The 17207-nt window shown below is 40.2% G+C and overlaps 2 protein-coding genes across 3 annotated transcripts; both read left to right on the top strand.

Moving 5' to 3' along the window:
- Positions 1-342: 342 nt before the first annotated feature.
- Positions 343-2774, top strand: LOC126391765 (cornifelin homolog). Of its 2 annotated transcripts, none has more exons than XM_050046699.1 (4): positions 343-759; positions 1717-1870; positions 1967-2103; positions 2347-2774. In XM_050046699.1, exons 2-4 carry the CDS (start codon positions 1759-1761, stop codon positions 2449-2451), a joined length of 354 nt encoding a protein of 117 aa, XP_049902656.1. In that variant the 5' UTR covers positions 343-759; positions 1717-1758; the 3' UTR covers positions 2452-2774. The 2 variants fall into 2 exon arrangements, with proteins under 2 accessions (XP_049902656.1, XP_049902655.1); XM_050046698.1 differs by lacking the exon at positions 343-759 and adding an exon at positions 1131-1154.
- A 2419-nt stretch (positions 2775-5193) lies between these two features.
- On the top strand, positions 5194-16497 carry oscp1b (organic solute carrier partner 1b). The gene is made up of 10 exons (XM_050046693.1): positions 5194-5415; positions 7459-7613; positions 8071-8238; positions 11072-11152; positions 11278-11381; positions 11776-11904; positions 12938-13007; positions 13269-13408; positions 13547-13610; positions 15457-16497. The coding sequence occupies exons 1-10, from the start codon at positions 5304-5306 to the stop codon at positions 15574-15576; spliced, it is 1143 nt and encodes a 380-aa protein (XP_049902650.1). The 5' UTR covers positions 5194-5303; the 3' UTR covers positions 15577-16497.
- Positions 16498-17207: the final 710 nt, after the last annotated feature.

The following is a 17207-nucleotide window of genomic DNA, read 5'->3' as shown; positions in this document are numbered from 1 at the left end:
GACAATAAAACAAAAGTTTGCAACTGATACCAAGCCGAGGGAGCAGCATACTTTAAAACGCCTTTTTCCCCAGTTTAGTACAGATTTAAGGAACAGTTAGCAAAACAAGTCATGGGATTGATCCAATACAACTTGACCTCAAACTACGGCCCTTGTAATTAACCACACAGTCATCATTTAACGTCATATCTGCTGGATGACGAAACAATAAATTGCAGAAGTATCAGCATCACCACTTTATTACAGTCCCCAAGACAACTAATGCAGCTCTGTGTGCACAAAACATTTTGCTTCCCTGTGGGGTTTAGGTCAGTCAAAAAGCAAGATTTTGCAGCGGCAAGTTTGTCGTGGCTCTTGTGTGAAACCATCCCCCTTTGCAAACCTCAAGCTATGAGACAACAAGGATGTGATGCATTTTGGGTGTTTATGAAAGCAGGGTCTAAACAATTCTGACAGCTGCGTGAATTCTCTGAACTGTGCTGAACTGAGAAACTAATTCGTAGCTTTCCCCTCCAAACAGTGACATGTTCCAGTGATCTATCTCTTCGTGATTACAGCCACCGTCGGCCTCAAAGCAGAGCAGAAGTTCTCGTTAATGGTTGGAGTTTATCAGTCAATCACCACAGATCTTTGTCATCTTCAGAAGCAGCAGTTTGTTGGCAAACCAGCGTTTCACAGCTCGAGTTCGTCAGTTTCCTGTGTGGTGTGCAGCAGCTTGTCACTTAGATCAGGAGGAGCACACACTGACACAGTCTTCTGGTAAGTGACACCTTTTTTTCCCTCTCGCAGTAGATTTACTGAAGAATTCACTATTAACTTACTTAAACTGATATTACTCATAAACCATATTTGCAAATCATCCTTAGTTTGTACTTTAAAAGTTATGCTTTCACTGTAAACTCCTTCTGACAGTACAACAAGATTACAGCCTGACGCATTTCTAGGTCAAGTCAAACCTTCACATTTAGAATTATAGCATTCTTTAAATTGCTGCAGACCTTCAAGTCGAGTCTTTCAAGTTTGTGAGACGAGTACTGAAACAAAATATTGTCTGACCAACATAAGTAGCTGAGTTGTCACACGCTGACTGTGCTGAGAAGGATTTTTTAAAATACAAGTATATTCCTGTTTAAGAACCACGTGAAACGATGTTGGTGAGGATTCTCAGTCATCAAGGTCATGGAAATCTGACTTGCTGTATCGTAGGCAGCTGGATTTTCTTGAGTTTCTTGAAGACGCTGAACTGGACCGAAGTCTCTTGGATGGGAGGTGAAACGTCTTCAAGAAAGTCAAGCAAGTCCAGTTGCCAACGATATGGCACTTAAAACATGTGAAACAATTATCAAATAATTTGTGTGCAAATCACAAAAGCTCCTAAAGCCGAAAAACTAGTGTGTTGTTTTGTGTTAAAGAAGAAGTCCCTGAAACGTTTGATGATACATTACATGTTTTGCAGGGAGACTTGTAAATGCTAATTATAAATGCTGTGAATGCTGTCTTAGAGTTATTCTCCAATGGAAAGCACTGGAATATATGTACTGATGCGTCAAATGACATTTCCCTCTCTGTCAATACATAGCGTTAAATGTCAGCACGTGTGGAAAATTTAAAAAACAATAATTGTGGCACATGGAAGGATTTATTCAGGTCTTTCCTCCTGCAGCAAACTGTACGTCTGCTTAATTCCACTGCTAACAGCTGAATGTGTTCCTATAGGTTGCTAAAGCAAAGGCAAAACAGCAGATCCAGTTATCCAAAATGTCGAACCCAGTGGTCACCCATCAACCAGGCGCCGGTGGCTACGGGACAAACGTCCAAACAGGAGAGTGGAGCTCGGGCCTGTGCTCCTGCTGCAGTGACTTGGTTGTCTGTGAGTACCATTCAGGGTGCTTAAATCTGACACTGTTCAATGTTTCTCCAATTCTCTTTTCAAATATTCACAATGAAATACACTGTCGTTGTGCAGGTGCTCTTGGTTGCTGCTGTCCGCTTATATTGAGCTGCTACACAGCGAATAAGTATGGTGAAAGCTTCTGTTTGGGTTGTGTGCCAGGAGGCATGACAGCCCTTAGGACTCATATGAGACTGACCTACGGTATTCAGGTGAGTTACTCATATGCATTATATTCCAGAGTCTGAAGAAGACAAAGCTTTTGTTTTGTGGTGGTGTTTCATGCAGCAAGTTTCACACAGGAACACTGACCCGCTCTTATGAAAGACAGAGATTTCATAAACGTAGGAAATGTTGGGTGTTCCCTGCAGTTGAGAAACCTAAACTGCGGTAGATTTCTTCACAGAGGGCTGACGTTCCCTTTTGTGATTTTGTTTTAAATCTTTTAACCACAGGGAACAATAACCAACGACGCCTTGATGACCTTTTTCTGTGGGATATGTGAGGTGTGCAGGATGGCGCGAGAAATCCGCATCAGGAACGGAGACGTTTCAACTTAAGAAGACGAAGGCTTCTGGTCCACTATATACACAGTATGCTCTGTTTGTTGACGATGTCCCGCTATTGTGGAAGTAATTTGTTTATTCCTGTAGCAGGTGTAGCTTTCATACAGACAACAAAGAAGGAGCGGCTAATGAGTTATGCAATTCAATGAATTTATTTTTTGTTACCTGTAGCCTTACATGTACGTCTAATTGTGCGACAGTTAGTGCGAGCACTTATCTGCGTCACTGTAAATAAAATGCATAGTTCATGATTGATGACATTTAAGCATGCACCATTTTGTACAAGATTGTCAATAAAAACAAAATAGATTATGTGATGTTATTTCATTTGCCTCTTAAATGTCAAGTGTGTATGTGGGATTCAGTGCCATCTAGAGGTAAAGTCGTAGATTGCAAGCAAATTAAACTTCTCCCATGTGTGTAGGAGAACTACAGTGGCCGACACGAATGGCCCTGTGTAGAGCAAGTGTTTGGTTTATCCATTCTGGGCTACTGTTGAAACAATATAGTGCATCAGGTAAATAACATAAGAATAATATCAGCATTATATTAAGGACTGAACACCATTCACAAATGTTTTTATTATTTTCTTTACCAGATTTATGGGCAGTATACAGTGACATATGCTGGTCTCTGGTCGGTATACAAAACCTACAACATTAAGAACATGAACTGAACCCATACTGTTAATTCGTACCCTAATCTCCCATATCCATATACCTCTCCCACCCTTACTCAAAATGATAATAATAAAATAAATATTTAAACTTAAACATCAGACACACATAGAAAATGATAACAGTAATATGATAAGGGAAATAAATAAATAAAATAGAATAAATAATAAAATAAAATACCATTAAAAATAAATAAAATAAAATAAAATAAAAAATAAAAAGTGAGGAAATTGAAAAATAATAATAATAATAATAATAATAAACCTCCATAAAGGGCTTCCAGGTCTTGTTGAAGGATTTACAAGTATCTCCAAGGGAAAATCTAATCTATTCAATTGTGAGGTTAGGATACACCATTCAACCCAAATCATAAACCTGGAGGGAATCCCAATGGAAGAATCTGATTTGTTTCTTTACTACACCAAAACTCAAAAGTAAACATCTCCATAGTTGCCAAAAATGTTTGCGAGAGTGCAGGTCTTTTGATGTGGACCACTCATGTTTTTTAGAAATGTCAGAAAATAACTGTATTTTGGGAAATTGTATGTAAAGAGCTTAAGCTATCAATGGGAATTGGGGAAAAGAAACACCAACAACGAAGGACCAATGGCTAACTATTGTGGAAGAAATCTTTTTCATGGAGAAATTAGCACATACTGAGACAACAAGAAGCATAACTAGAAAGAAAATTAGAAAAATGGACTCTATACAAGACTCAAAATCAATAGATACACTGATCCTTAAGGCTGTAAAATGTGTATTCACCCAAGCAGTTTTGTTTCATTAGCTCTTATTATTTTAAATTATTTCATTATTCTGTTGTAACTGACATGTCAATGTCACAAAAATAGTTTTCATAAAGATTTAAGTGAGGGGAAAAAAGACACAAAATAGTGACCTCCGTAGAGCAGCACTTTATGTAGATATAAATGCACACTAAATTTGACACATTGGACCTTTAGTGTAGGAGATGATGATGTGCTGAGCCACCAGAACAGATGAGTATTGTGTTTGTTATTTGGTGAAAAGGAATGTGCTCATAAATCAGTGGTTCCCAGCCTTTGTGGCTGGTGACTATATGAGAAACAGTCCTTAGCATGGACATCTGTTGAGATATCAACATTTCAACATCAGCATTTTAGCGACAGAATGAGTAACAGAAAGTCATTTCCTTTTTTCTTTTTTTTTTTCATTAGATGGATTTTTAAAGGGTTGAATAGGTTAAAGTATCAAGTATTTCACAAGATCAAGAAGGCAGAAGTGTGTGGTGACCTCTGGAGGTCAGAGGACATGATGAGAACACAATGCATAAATTAATTGAGATTGTAAGGTAATCTTACTGGTAAAGTATAATTTGGATGTGTGCAAATCAGTTTACAACTTTTAATACATGTCTTCAGACTAAATAACACCAAATAACACTCATTTCTTTTATAGACCGTCGATTTATCCCAGCATTGCACATGTGCCCTTGCTTTAGTCCTCAGGTGAAAGATCAGTATTTCCTTGGAATATAGTTCCTCTGAAATGTCCATTCGCTGTTCTGTAGATGAAGGGTCATGTTTAATGGCCTTTTTGCATGCCAGTATAAGGATTTTAAACAGATTAAGTCCTTCTTATAAATAATGTCCTCAAGTATTAATGCCAAGTAAACAATCCATGGGTCCCTTGGGATCTTGTAACCTATAGGTCTCTCAAGAATCAAAATAATCCTGTGGCAGAATGTTCGTAGTTTCATACATCACCAGAATATATGTGAGTGATTGGCATTCACCTGCCCACAGAGTCTCCAGCAGCAATTATATTCCTCCACCCTTATTCTCTCCATCTTTTAGAGCTGGTGGTTTGCTGCAACCCATATATATTTTAAATATTTATATATTTATAGGCAAACACGTCAAAACCCTGTGTACCCAGGCCATAGGTTGTTAAGGCCCATAGTTATTCACACTGTGGTGAAGGGTCTAACTGAAAGTTTCACACAAACTTGACCCCGCCTATTTCCGTATACGTCATAACACAACGCGCTGATTGGCTGTCTGCTTCGTGGCCTGGCAACCAGAAGAGGCTTTACCAAACAGACAGACCCCCTACCAACAAGCCTCCGAGCTAGCTACAGACGCTAGCTACCTACGTTTTCTGAGGATATTCAACCGTCCAAACACCACCATGTCTTCAAGAACTCTGCCTCTGCTGTTCATCAACCTCGGCGGAGAAATGCTGTACATCCTGGACCAGCGGCTCAGAGCTCAGAATATCCCCGCGGACAAAGCTAAGAAAGGTAGCTAGCTTAGCGGCTAACAACAAAAATGTCACCCTGCAGTAAAACGTCTGATAACTGCTCATTCATTTCAGCCCGTTTGCACGTTTACTGGTTGGTGAATTAGGAATAAGTTTTGGCAGTTGATAAGAAGTCAACAGTAAGTTAACATTAATGAGTCAACTGGTTGTCTTGTCCCAGAGCTAATTTGAATTCTTAATTCTCAATGCTCCAGTGTAAGTAAATGGGAAACTGCTCTATTTTTTCCACCCAGAATTTTAGCATATATGCAAATGTTCTATACACCAACATTGGTCAAGCCATGAGTTATTTGTCATTCAACAATCTAGTTTCCAGAACAGCATTTCATTTATCTGTCTCCCTTTAAATCATAAAGTCTTCACTGTAGCTGGCTGGATAGAGGATGACAGAAGGAGAGGTATTATTACAGAGCTTCAGCATAATCATGCACTCATGCATTTGTGGCTCTTTGCTCTGCTTTGGCCTAGACTGAAGCAACATGCTGGATAAACAGTAGGACTTGAGAAGTAAACAACAGATGAGATTTCATTTCTCATCTGTTTCATATTTCATATATATCAGCTCACGAGAAATGTATTATGTGGTTGGCTCTGCACCCAGGTACATCAGGCTCAGGTTCTGGCCACAAACTAACCTCAATAACAATGAAAGGAGGTGTGTTTAAAGGAATACTTCACCCTCAAAATGATGGGTATATATATTTGTATATCTGTTACCCACCCTATGTACGTTGAATTCATGAACATAACTTTATTTCTTTTATATGCCTCTGCAGTGAACAAAGACTCCAAAACCAGAGAGAATTCTTGATGAATTGAAGTGAAAGGGGTCCACGTGAAACAACAGCAAAACCAAGTCAAAACATCAGTTTACAAACACTCACACAACTCTTGCAGTTTTACTCCAAGCCTCATTTACCCAGTCATATTTCCAGCATTTCCCAACACTTGCATTTTAGCTGAAACTACATCAAACAATTTGAAACACTTCTGCATAAACAGTCTCAAGCATGCGTTTGAACTTTTGCTCAGGTATTTTGTTCATATCCTGCCTCTAAGCGACAGGCGTGGGTGAGTGACAGCAGAAGTCCTGGCTGATACACAAGCTGGGAGGTGGGATTTCAATGAAATGCACATCCATGCGTGAGACTGTTTATGCAGAATTGTTTTAAATATTGAGGTATAAGCAAACATGCATGTCTGTTGATATTTTTAGTTTTGCTGTTGTTAAATGCAGCCCTCTTTTACCTCAATTCATCAAGAATTTTCTCTGCTTTTGTATTCTTTGTTCACCACTGAGGCAAGTTTTTTTTTTTCTCACAAATTTAATGTAACTCAGTGAGTAATTTCTATACAGATGTCATTGTGGGGGTCAAGTATTCCTTTTAAAGCTACCACACAGGCCCATATTCCACATAGGACACAACATACACTTGATGTCATATGATAATCACTACATACAATTGTTTCTTAACTCCAAAATATTGTGTATTGCACCTGTTTATTCTGCATATATCAAGAAGACCATCAGGGGTCACCACACTGTCTGTCTCTGCTCTGAGAACAGTCTTACAGTGGGTAAGTTGCACTACAGAGAATAGTACATAGCCTCACTGAGTTAGGCAAGTTTATCTGCCACACCCTTGAGCCAATACAAAGCTTGTGAAAAGTGAAAGTTAGTCAATGAGGCTTGACTTCCTACAGTCACAGCAGTGATTGTGATGACTTCAGCAAATTGCAACAGTGATTGATGGACATAATCACTGTAAATGAAACACTCTTTGGAGAGCGAATACAAACATTTTCCTACCTGGCTATTGCCCTGCTACCAAGTAGGACATCCGCTGATGGCTTACCATGCTGCTGCTTTGTTAGGGCTGTCGGGTTAGGCTTTGTATGAAATGGTTTGGGCCAACATAGTGTATAGAACGCTGCCTGCTTTTGAGCCTACAGCGACGAGGGTACATTCGTCTAACCTCAGTTAACTCTGTGTACCTTTCTGTCGTGCTGTTTGCCTGACTAGTTATGAATGACATCATCACCACCATGTTCAACAAAAAGTTCCTTGAGGAGCTTTTCAAACCACAGGAGCTTTACTCCAAGAAGGCCCTGCGGACTGTGTTCGACAGGCTCGCCCATGCCTCCATAATGAGACTCAATCAAGCCAGCATGGACAAGGTGAGTCATCTCGTAGCCCTCATGCACAGCGCTACACTGAGCATGAGCACATGTTCAATTGTTTTGTTCCTTTTGTCTTCTGATTTGAATTTCACATCAGTACATAATACTCTGCTCATTCATCACATTGTCTCATCAGCAGCACAGTTTGTTTTCCAGCCTCCTCAGTATACACACTAGATCAGTATTTTAGAGTCAAGCATGCTTCAGATCCACATTAGATAAATCTTAATATCAATCAGTGCTTTATGTCCATATATCAAGTGTGTACATGTTGGATCATTTCGTTGCCTTGAAGCAGAGTGCAACTGTGACTCTGAAACAGTGAGTGATTCGTATCTTAAACACTGAATGCTGCTGTATGTGGCTCCCTCTGCTGTTTATAACACAACAATACCATTGTTTTTATTTTGATGGATGGCTCAGTGTCGTCATGCATGTGTTTCCCTCCTCACAGCTCTATGATTTGATGACCATGGCTTTCAAGTACCAAGTGCTCCTCTGTCCCCGGCCTAAGGACATCCTCCTCGTCTCCTTCAACCACATGGATGCAATCAAAGACTTTGTGAAAGACAGTCCCAGCATTCTCAGCCAGGTTGATGAGACGTACCGACAGCTCATAGAGGTATGACGTGTGTGACTTAACTCTTCTCACATTAGTTTTGGACAGGGGTGTGTAGCGGCATTACACATGGCTTGTTGGGGTTTCCTGCTGTGTGATCTGTGAGTTTTTAGTGGCAAGTTAATTAGGTGTGATAAATGACTGTATAGAAAGACGGACAATGTGTCTCATCTTCTCCTATTGTACACAATGTCGCAAAATACAATCATGACATCATGACATGAATGACATCATTTGGAGCCAGAATCTACATGGTAGCGACCTCCGCAGTATCAAGTTCCTGCTGTCCGACCAGTCGCATGCAGCGCCATTCATCAAAGCACACACAGCTGTCAGTCATAATGTCAGCTTCCTTTTTTATAGCATTAAATAACTACTGAAAACAATACTTATTGGGAAAACAAATACTTGAACACACAACAGCGTGAAAAGAGACACCTTAAATGAAGAAACCATCTTTGGGAAAAATTTATCAATGTGTACCTTGATCTTATTTTTATTGGTAATTCAATAAAGATATACAGAGTATTAATAAACAAACACAGAGCCAGTAAGGAGAAAAAGACAACCCCACACACCCATTAACCCAGAAACAGACAGAGAAAGTCAGACCAGTTAAAGGAAATCTAATAGAGAAGAAAGACGGAAAAAAAAGGGAAAAATCACGACAAATTAAGTTGTGTGACATAAGTAGGGGAGTATAGCATGTTTCATTACAATTTTTCAGCTTCCATATTTGCCACAAAAGTTAAAAATTGTTGCCAGGTGGCAAAGACGCGTGCAGCTGATCCTTTAATAAAACAACGGCTTTTCTCCAATTGTAAATGATACAAAACATCCTTGATCCAATGTCCATATGTTGGAGGTGAAGAGTCCTTCCATTCACACAGGATGAGCTGTCTGGACACAAGTGAGCAGAAAGAGACAATGTCCGATTGGACTCTACTCAAGTTAACATCGCAAGGAGTTACTCCAAATATTACCATCGACATAGATGGGGCAGCCAGCCGTCCAAACAGTGTTGAGAAAGTTTTAAATATTAAAGCCCAGAAATTAAATAGTTTCGGACATGACCAGAACATGTGACATAAAGTGGCTGAAGACTGTTTATGTACCTTGATCTTTTAATTTGGCCCATGTCCCATCTGTTAACATGGAGGGGCGGGCTTTATGACTGCAGCCAGTCCCCAGGGGGCAACCAAGATATTATGGCTTCAACTTTTGGGGCCGCTGTCAAGTCGACCGTCTTTATTATACAGTCAGTAGTTCTGATTTTAAAAGAGGTGGAATGCAAAAAATGCTAGTTGGCTCGTTATACCAAGAAGAAGAAAAAAGAAGAAAATGAAACTACTTAAAACAGCAACTTTTTTGGTTTTGTCATACAGTCAGGTGTGGAGTACAGAGCCAATCTGGAAATCCATCGGTTAAAAAAAAAAAAAGATTTTTTTTTTTTTCTTCCTTTACCTCTGGAGGCACAGCCCAGAGTTTTTCGACTAACGGAAGTGCAGGGGCCTCGGCGATCGTTCACGCCCTTAACATCCGGCGGTGCCCCTAGGGAATCGCATGTTGTTTACAAATACTTCGGGTAGAAAACCAGCTATATAGTTTAGCTATATATCATATTTTTCACGTCACTATATCACCGTGTAGACTAATCTGATGTTTGTTAAGTCTATAAACACAATGATTGAACAAACGTTACTATTTCTGTGTGTTTTGTAATTAACATGGTTATCGTAGATTAGCTGGGCTAACCGTTAGCTGTTAACGTTAGCCATTAGCAGTGTCTGTAATAACCATAGACTGTATAAAAATAAGGTAATAACTCAATAAACGGTCCCTGAATAAAATATTTTTTCCAGTGGATATCTTAGTTACAACATGAGTGAGCTAGCAAAGCAGTTTTGTGTTGCTATGTGTGGTATTTATTCAGTTATGGGAAATCACGATGTCTAGAAAGCAGCAGTGGCTGCAGCTGACAGGGACAGTTAGCAAAACTAACATCAGGACGTCATCTGTTAAAAGCCTCCAGTTGTCGGATACGACATGAAACTACTCCAGTTAGCTCAATCATGTTGTAACTAAGACATCCACTGGAAAAAATATTTTTTTCACGTTGATGAGACGGCGTTTTGGGTGGAGCGGTCGCTATGGACGCGGACCTTGCTGTTTCTGTAGGTACACATTTCCTGGGGACACCTGCACGTCTCGGCCACCCCACCTCCATTGTGATTGGCTAAAGCGCAGCATCGTTCAAACTCAAAGCCCCGCCCTCCCCCCCTCTGTAGTCGTCTTTCACACAGGGCTGCCGACAGATTCTACAATGTAAATTGCAGAATCTGTCTTGAGAGATTAGTACAGAGCTGACTCACATTGTATCACCAAACAAGATTTTAAAAAATGCCATGTAGTACAATTCATACGACCCAGAACAGGAAACACATGTCAACGTTAGAAGTGTCATAGCCTTCCAATTCCATCCAGTTCAACTAAATAAACATTTAATACAAGCAATTTAACTGGCAGTGATTTATTTTTTTCTACTTTCCTGATTCAACATGGTCAGGGATGCAGGTAATTCACTATGCTGTCATAATTCCAAACCATTTGGATTATAATCACATACGCTGAGCTGCAGTATAACTACACATTATGTCAAGTGTCAGCAGCAACAGATGTTTTACATTGCTTGTTATTTTATGGTAATATGAGGTTAAATGGGATAATGTTTAACTTTGATAATAAAGGAAACATGTATATACATACATTAGGTTTGTAGTTACATTTTTGCATTATGTTATTATGTTATCGTTCATCTTTACCTTTTTATTTCTAGATGTACACACCCTTGTCTAGCGGGGAATTCCAGCTGATCAGACAGACTCTCCTTATCTTCTTCCAAGACATGCATATAAGAGTAAGTCCATTATGTTGTCAGGTTTGAATATCTTGGAGAGAATAAACTGGATAATATTATATTCACTTTTGTTTTTTGTTTTATTTTCCTCACAAACCTGTTTATCTGTTTTCTCTATCTGCCAGGTATCTATTTTCCTCAAGGACAAAGTGCAGAACTCAAACGGTCGCTTTGTGCTCCCCACTAGTGGTCCTGTGCCTTATGGAACACAAGTCCCTGGCTTGATAAGGTACCACTTTATACAGCTTTTTCCACTCAGACCCAAACAATCTTCACTCTAAAGAATGATGGCGATAACCGAGACTGAGATTAAACAATTGGCTTGGATCATAAATGTACTTTTGGTCCTTTCAGTGATCTTTAATGTTTGTTTTTGCCTTTCATATGCTTGCTGATCTCACCCAGACACTGTAATCTTAAGTTAAGTAGGCCTAACTGCAGCTAATAGCATTACTGAGGTTTTGTTGAACAAGCATTTACATTCTATGTTTAGATGTGTTGCATGTTGAGCTACTAACTACTTTTGTCACAGGAAGAAATACTAAAGAAATGATGTGCATAGAAAAGGTTTGAAGGCATGTTTGTCTATAATAAATATATTTTTTTGTATTTGGTAATTCCAGGATGTTTAGCTGCACTGGTGAAGAGATGGCCAGACTGCAGTTCAGTAATGGAGGAAACTACAATGCTGCTCTCCGGGAGGGATCTTTTGAGATTTTCGGAGACAGGGTCACCAAACTAGGCACAAACATGTAAGGCACCACACATCACAAAAGATGTACATTAACATCAAAAACATGACTTGTTTGTCCTGTATTTATGTAGTTGCAGTGGGCTGATGATGATTGTCTGTCATCCAAGTCATGACATACTTAGAAGAACTAAGTCAAAGGCTTAAAGGGACATTTCATCCCAAAATCAAAAATACATATTTTTCCTCTTACCCTTGGTGTCAGTTGCAGAGTGTTGGAGGTAGCGGCTGTGGAGATGTCTGCCTTCTCTCCAATATAATGGCACTCTGCTCGTGGTGCTCAAAGCGCTAAAAAAAATACAATTGGAAAAACTCAACAGCAATGTCTCTTTCCAGAAATCATGACCTGGTTACTCAAGATTATCCACAGACCTTGTTGTAAGCAGTTTCATTCATTCATTGTCCGTAACGGCTTATCCTGTTAGGGGTGGCGGGGGTGCTGGAGCCTATCCCAGCTGACATTGGGCAAGAGGCAGGGTACACCCTGGACAGGTCACCAGACACAGGGCTGACAGACAGACAACCATTCACACCCACATTCACACCTATGGGCAATTTAGAGTCACCATTTACCTAACCTGTATGTCTTTGGACTGTGGGAGGAAGCCGGAGTACCCAGAGAAAACCCACGCTGACACGGGGAGAACATGCAAACTCTGCATAGAAGGGCTCCCCCACCCTAGGGTTCAAACAAGGAACCCTCTTGCTGTGAGACGGCAATGCTAACCACTGCAGCACTATGTCGCCCTAAAGGAAAAATATGTATTTTTGATTTTGGAGTGAATTGTCCCTTTAAAAACTTTGCGATGGTGTTATTGTGGCGACTTTCCAGAGTTTTAGGTATTTAAGCCTATGTAATTTAATGTCACAATGTTATTACATTACAGTGTGACTGTTATAAAGAGAATTAAAGGCCTGGGATTTCCCACCACTCAGTAAAATATATAAAGACTACTGGATCACTAGACAGATCATCTTTAGCCCCATGTTGCATCAAAGTGTTCATTCTCTCTGTTCTTCTTCTTTTCACTCAGGTACAGCGTGAGCCGCCCAGTGGAAACCCACATGTCAGGAACATCTAAAAATTCTGCTCAGCACACAAAGGTGAAACAGCTTCACTGTCAGTGCTGTAAACATAACTGATTTTATTAACGCACAAAATGTTAATGAACTTCATGCACAAAAGTTGCATTCTTAAGGCTGATTTGGTGTTCTCAGTACATAACAGGAACATGAACTTAATGAAGTGACCCTGGTCCAGATGAACACTCTACGTCCTGGTGCATAATCAGCAGCAGCAGGACCTTGTGAATAACAGGTTCAGCATGAATACACTGTAGTGAACAAAGCATTGTGTGTCAACAGGTCAGTGCTGCTCCCAACCCTCTGGCCAAAGAGGAGCTGAATCTATTGGCCAAGTTAATGGGAGGGTTAGAAGTTCAGAAACCAGGAAATGCAGACAGCGGCTTCCGTGTCAACCTCTTCGCCACCGATGAGGAAGAAGAGTGAGTTTCCATATTTGTGTGTGTATTGTCAGTGTGTCGTACGGCACTTGATGAAACAAAACTGTTACTGAAATTAAACTATTTAACTTGTATTAATTACTCAAAAGTAACATTGTGACTCTTTTCTTGTCATCACAGAGAGGCATTAATATCAAGACCAGATGAGCTTTCATATGGAGTCATAAACATCCAAGCAACAAAGGTAAAGCTGAGTTATCTGACCTCACAAAACTTTTCTTTTAGTATGATATAATTTGATGTCCAGTATTTTTGTTATGAAAATCAAAACTTAACTGCACATTCAGTGACAAAAAGTCTGACTATACTGTCAGTCGTGTGTCATCTAAGGACAAGTGGAGACTACAAGACTCTCAGAGCTGCTGTGCTGCTCAACCCAAAAAAATTGGGGGGCAGTTGGCGATACCAGAAGACTCATGAGGCCTTAGTACATACAGTACATTTGTGCACAGTAAAGAGCAGGGTCAATGTCTAGCTTAAATATGAGGTGTCTCACTATCTATATTATATGCATCTAACAGCTGCTACACACACATAATCACTTTCAGCATTTATTGTTTATTTATAACAGGCAACAACAAAGAAGACAATGCCACACCGCACACGCTTTAGTGGCCTGTGTGCCTTCTGCTCTCCTCCTCATTTTGTCCTCTTCTCCTCACTTTATTCTCCACTCCTTTCCTTTGCTCTCCTCTCACTTTTGTCTCTTCCCCTCCTTGTTTTCTTTTCCTCCTTCTTTTTCAGACACTCACACCCTAATTCTTATTGTTAAATAAGATATTAATATTCTTAAAAAATCCCAGGGAACAGATGCATTCAGCAGCTGCAGCTCTGCGCTCCTCCTCTGCACTCTTTGCACACAACATGTTTGAGCAGCACCAAACCACATCAGATTTGTTTAAAATGAATTACCAGAGCCATGAAGAGGGAGACGTAAACATTATTTCATGTCGAGTTTTGGTTTATAAAGATACGTGGAAGTAGGAAAGCCATTCGGTGTCTGTCTTTGGTCCCACTACGTGGTTAGTGAACCCGAATCAGCGAGCGTTGCGCTAGACTAGCTTACTTGTTGTTAAGCTAAATGACAGGTTATTGCCCAAGATAGGCTGGTTGTATTGAGATATTCTTATAGTGATTTAAAACAGCGACAAACAATGCTGAGGCCTAGGGTAAACACTATCATTACCTAGCTGTCCATGGAGGCAGGTTAGGGAGACCTTGATGCTGCTCCACAGGGTGCTCGATTTGCATGGCTGTGACAGGGAAAGAGGAATCAGGCATACAACATGCTTTTAATTGAGAACTACAGCCAAATTTCAAAGCTTAAATATAAAGTTATTAAAACAAATAGAAAAAAAAAAATGTCATGCAAAAAGGGCACTTATCCAGTCAGAGGCCAAAAGGGCGGAAGCTTGAGCTCCACCTGGGATCTATCTGTACAAGTACCTGCTGGGTGGGCTGCTTTGACAGGAGCCAATGATCACGACAGTCGCCAAAATCTCTCGTGTCCACTCATTCCGCAGAATGCTAGTTCCTAATGTATTCACCATTTTTGTAGCTACGATGTTTGTTTTGATTCAGACTGTCTGCTTCCCTGCTTGTTTGGACACTGCCCTCCTCCCTTCTCAGAATCATCTCCAGGGTGTCTCAACTACAAATGGAGCTTGTTTTTGGCTATGATGAAATCAAACATGTTTTAAAACTGACATATCCAGGACAGCTCACGACATGAGCAGGACTCATCTCAGAGCTGTTTGACTCACAGCTTTTTATCTCATCTTATCTTGTCTTATCTAAAAAGTTTGTCTGGGGTAGACAGTTTGACAGACAAGTCTTGTTTTACCCTTGATAAGCCCTGTGATCGGACTCAGGGCCAAATGTTACTTATCTCAATGATAGGCTTAAGATTACACAGTCAATGATCAGGGATGTGACGCTTTGCCAGTCTAACAGGATTTACCGTGATGAGGTATTAGTCCCTTGTGATGACCACTCTGACACTGTGATTGGTGGATAACAATGTCTTTCAGGACCAGCAGGCCAATGCAGAGCTGGCCAAGATCATGGGGGAGTTCACAGAGTCTGGAGATCAATCTCCCAGCGCCAGCAGCAAAGGAGACGACCTTCTGGCCATGATGGACGGCCTGTGACACGGTCGCCCTGACAGAAACGCCCAGGGGGGTGGGGCACAATGCATCGTCAACAGTCTGCTCTACTGTAGACCAGTCTGCTGTCTCTACCTGCGTACACATACTGCAGCGACCTCACGTGCAGCCAATAAACTTTCTTCTTTGGGTGCTATTAAAATGCAGATGTGAGCAGGTGTTCCCGTTTGGTTGTCAAATGACCGACTGCCAATTTGCATAGTTAACAACAGAGAATGTGGTGAGCCGAGCTTTAAGCTATGATACACTGTATTACTATATTTGCTGTAAACTGAAGCGTTTCAGTGCATCAGAATACACAGTGGGCCTACTGTACATCAGTGTGTTGAACATATGTGTGTGCGGCGATAGCAAAACATGCTAGCTTTACACAAAACACACATTCCTTTAATTTCACACTAGTACACTTCTCTTAATTATTAATAACACATCCCAGTTTTAGTTGCTTTGATGCGTTATAGCTCATATTTCCATGTTACACGATGTGAAGAGGGAGTTTAACTTCCTCTGTGTTCAATGAACGAATGATGATATTGTGGGGAAATCGGTGAAAACCCAAGTGCTCTTTCTAACGAGATTCAAATTCCCTCAAATCTTTATTTTGGTAAGAGATATTTATATGTTGCATCACACTGTACTACCTTAAAACAATATGAGGAGCAACCTGTAAGACACTTTTCACCTCCCTGTGAGTCTCTTGTGTGGAGCTATGGCCCAGAAATGTGCTCACTGATGAGTACGTTATTATAAAATAGAGTAATGCAATATAAGTCGTTGTCTAATATGTAAATATGTTTATTGCATACGTTATTTATTTGAATGTATAATGTTATATGTATAGGGGAGTGCATATTGCTACAGTTGTTAAATTGTTGAATGTGCAATGTAGGATTTTTAATAAATAGATGAAACAATGCACATTTTTACGCATATTATTGTATGCACTCTATCATCTGCTTTGGTACTGATGCAACAGAGTGTTAATAATGGCATGAATCTTGTAACAGCTTGTTGTAGTTTAGGAAATATAACAGTAGAGGGAGCTGTTTGACTTTTTTTTTAATATGTGCTGTATGTGGTTTGTCATAACTGCCACACGCTGCCACAGTGCATTTAAGAGTAGTCACGCTGCCTTTAAAAAAAATGTGCCACATAGGTGATAGGTGACCAAGTTTTTCCACTAATTAACTTGCCTTAGGAGTTATGGATTCACTGAGATGTAAAACAGCAAATGTGTGATTGATTACAGTTATCTATATTTACATATTTAGCCACCAACCCAGAGCATTAAAAGCAGCATGCTTGGATGTAATCCCCAATTAGACTGCTGCTCCAGACCTACAATGAGAATTGCTATAGCAACAGCTATTTGCAAGATATTTGTGTGCAGTGTGCCTGCAGACGGGTCAATGTGAGACTGTGATATAGTCTGCACTCACCAGCCAACCACACTCAGATGCACACACACACACACACACACACACACGAAGATGGTGCATACCATACAGGCAAAACATGCTGAGACACTTCTCTGAATTGATATGGAGGAGGAGGATTGTGGTGAGGTCTTCCGAATAATCTTGGCAAAGGAGAGACAAGAAACACTACGTGCCCTG

This window comes from Epinephelus moara, chromosome 6 (assembly GCF_006386435.1).
Source record: "Epinephelus moara isolate mb chromosome 6, YSFRI_EMoa_1.0, whole genome shotgun sequence".
NCBI classification, from domain to species: domain Eukaryota; kingdom Metazoa; phylum Chordata; class Actinopteri; order Perciformes; family Serranidae; genus Epinephelus; species Epinephelus moara.
The sequence above is the reverse complement of the archived record's forward strand: the minus strand, read 5'-3'. Positions and strand labels throughout refer to the sequence as shown.

Excerpts from the sequence above, each read along its gene's own strand:
- oscp1b (XM_050046693.1), top strand. The coding sequence starts at position 5,304 with ATGTCTTCAAGAACTCTGCCTCTGCTGTTCATCAACCTCGGCGGAGAA. Across the intron at positions 13,409-13,546 it reads GCCACCGATGAGGAAGAAGA|AGAGGCATTAATATCAAGAC; the intron begins GTGAGTTTCCAT and ends TTGTCATCACAG. Across the intron at positions 13,611-15,456 it reads TAAACATCCAAGCAACAAAG|GACCAGCAGGCCAATGCAGA; the intron begins GTAAAGCTGAGT and ends AATGTCTTTCAG.
- LOC126391765 (XM_050046698.1), top strand. Across the intron at positions 1,871-1,966 it reads CTGCAGTGACTTGGTTGTCT|GTGCTCTTGGTTGCTGCTGT; the intron begins GTGAGTACCATT and ends GTCGTTGTGCAG. Across the intron at positions 2,104-2,346 it reads GACTGACCTACGGTATTCAG|GGAACAATAACCAACGACGC; the intron begins GTGAGTTACTCA and ends TTTTAACCACAG.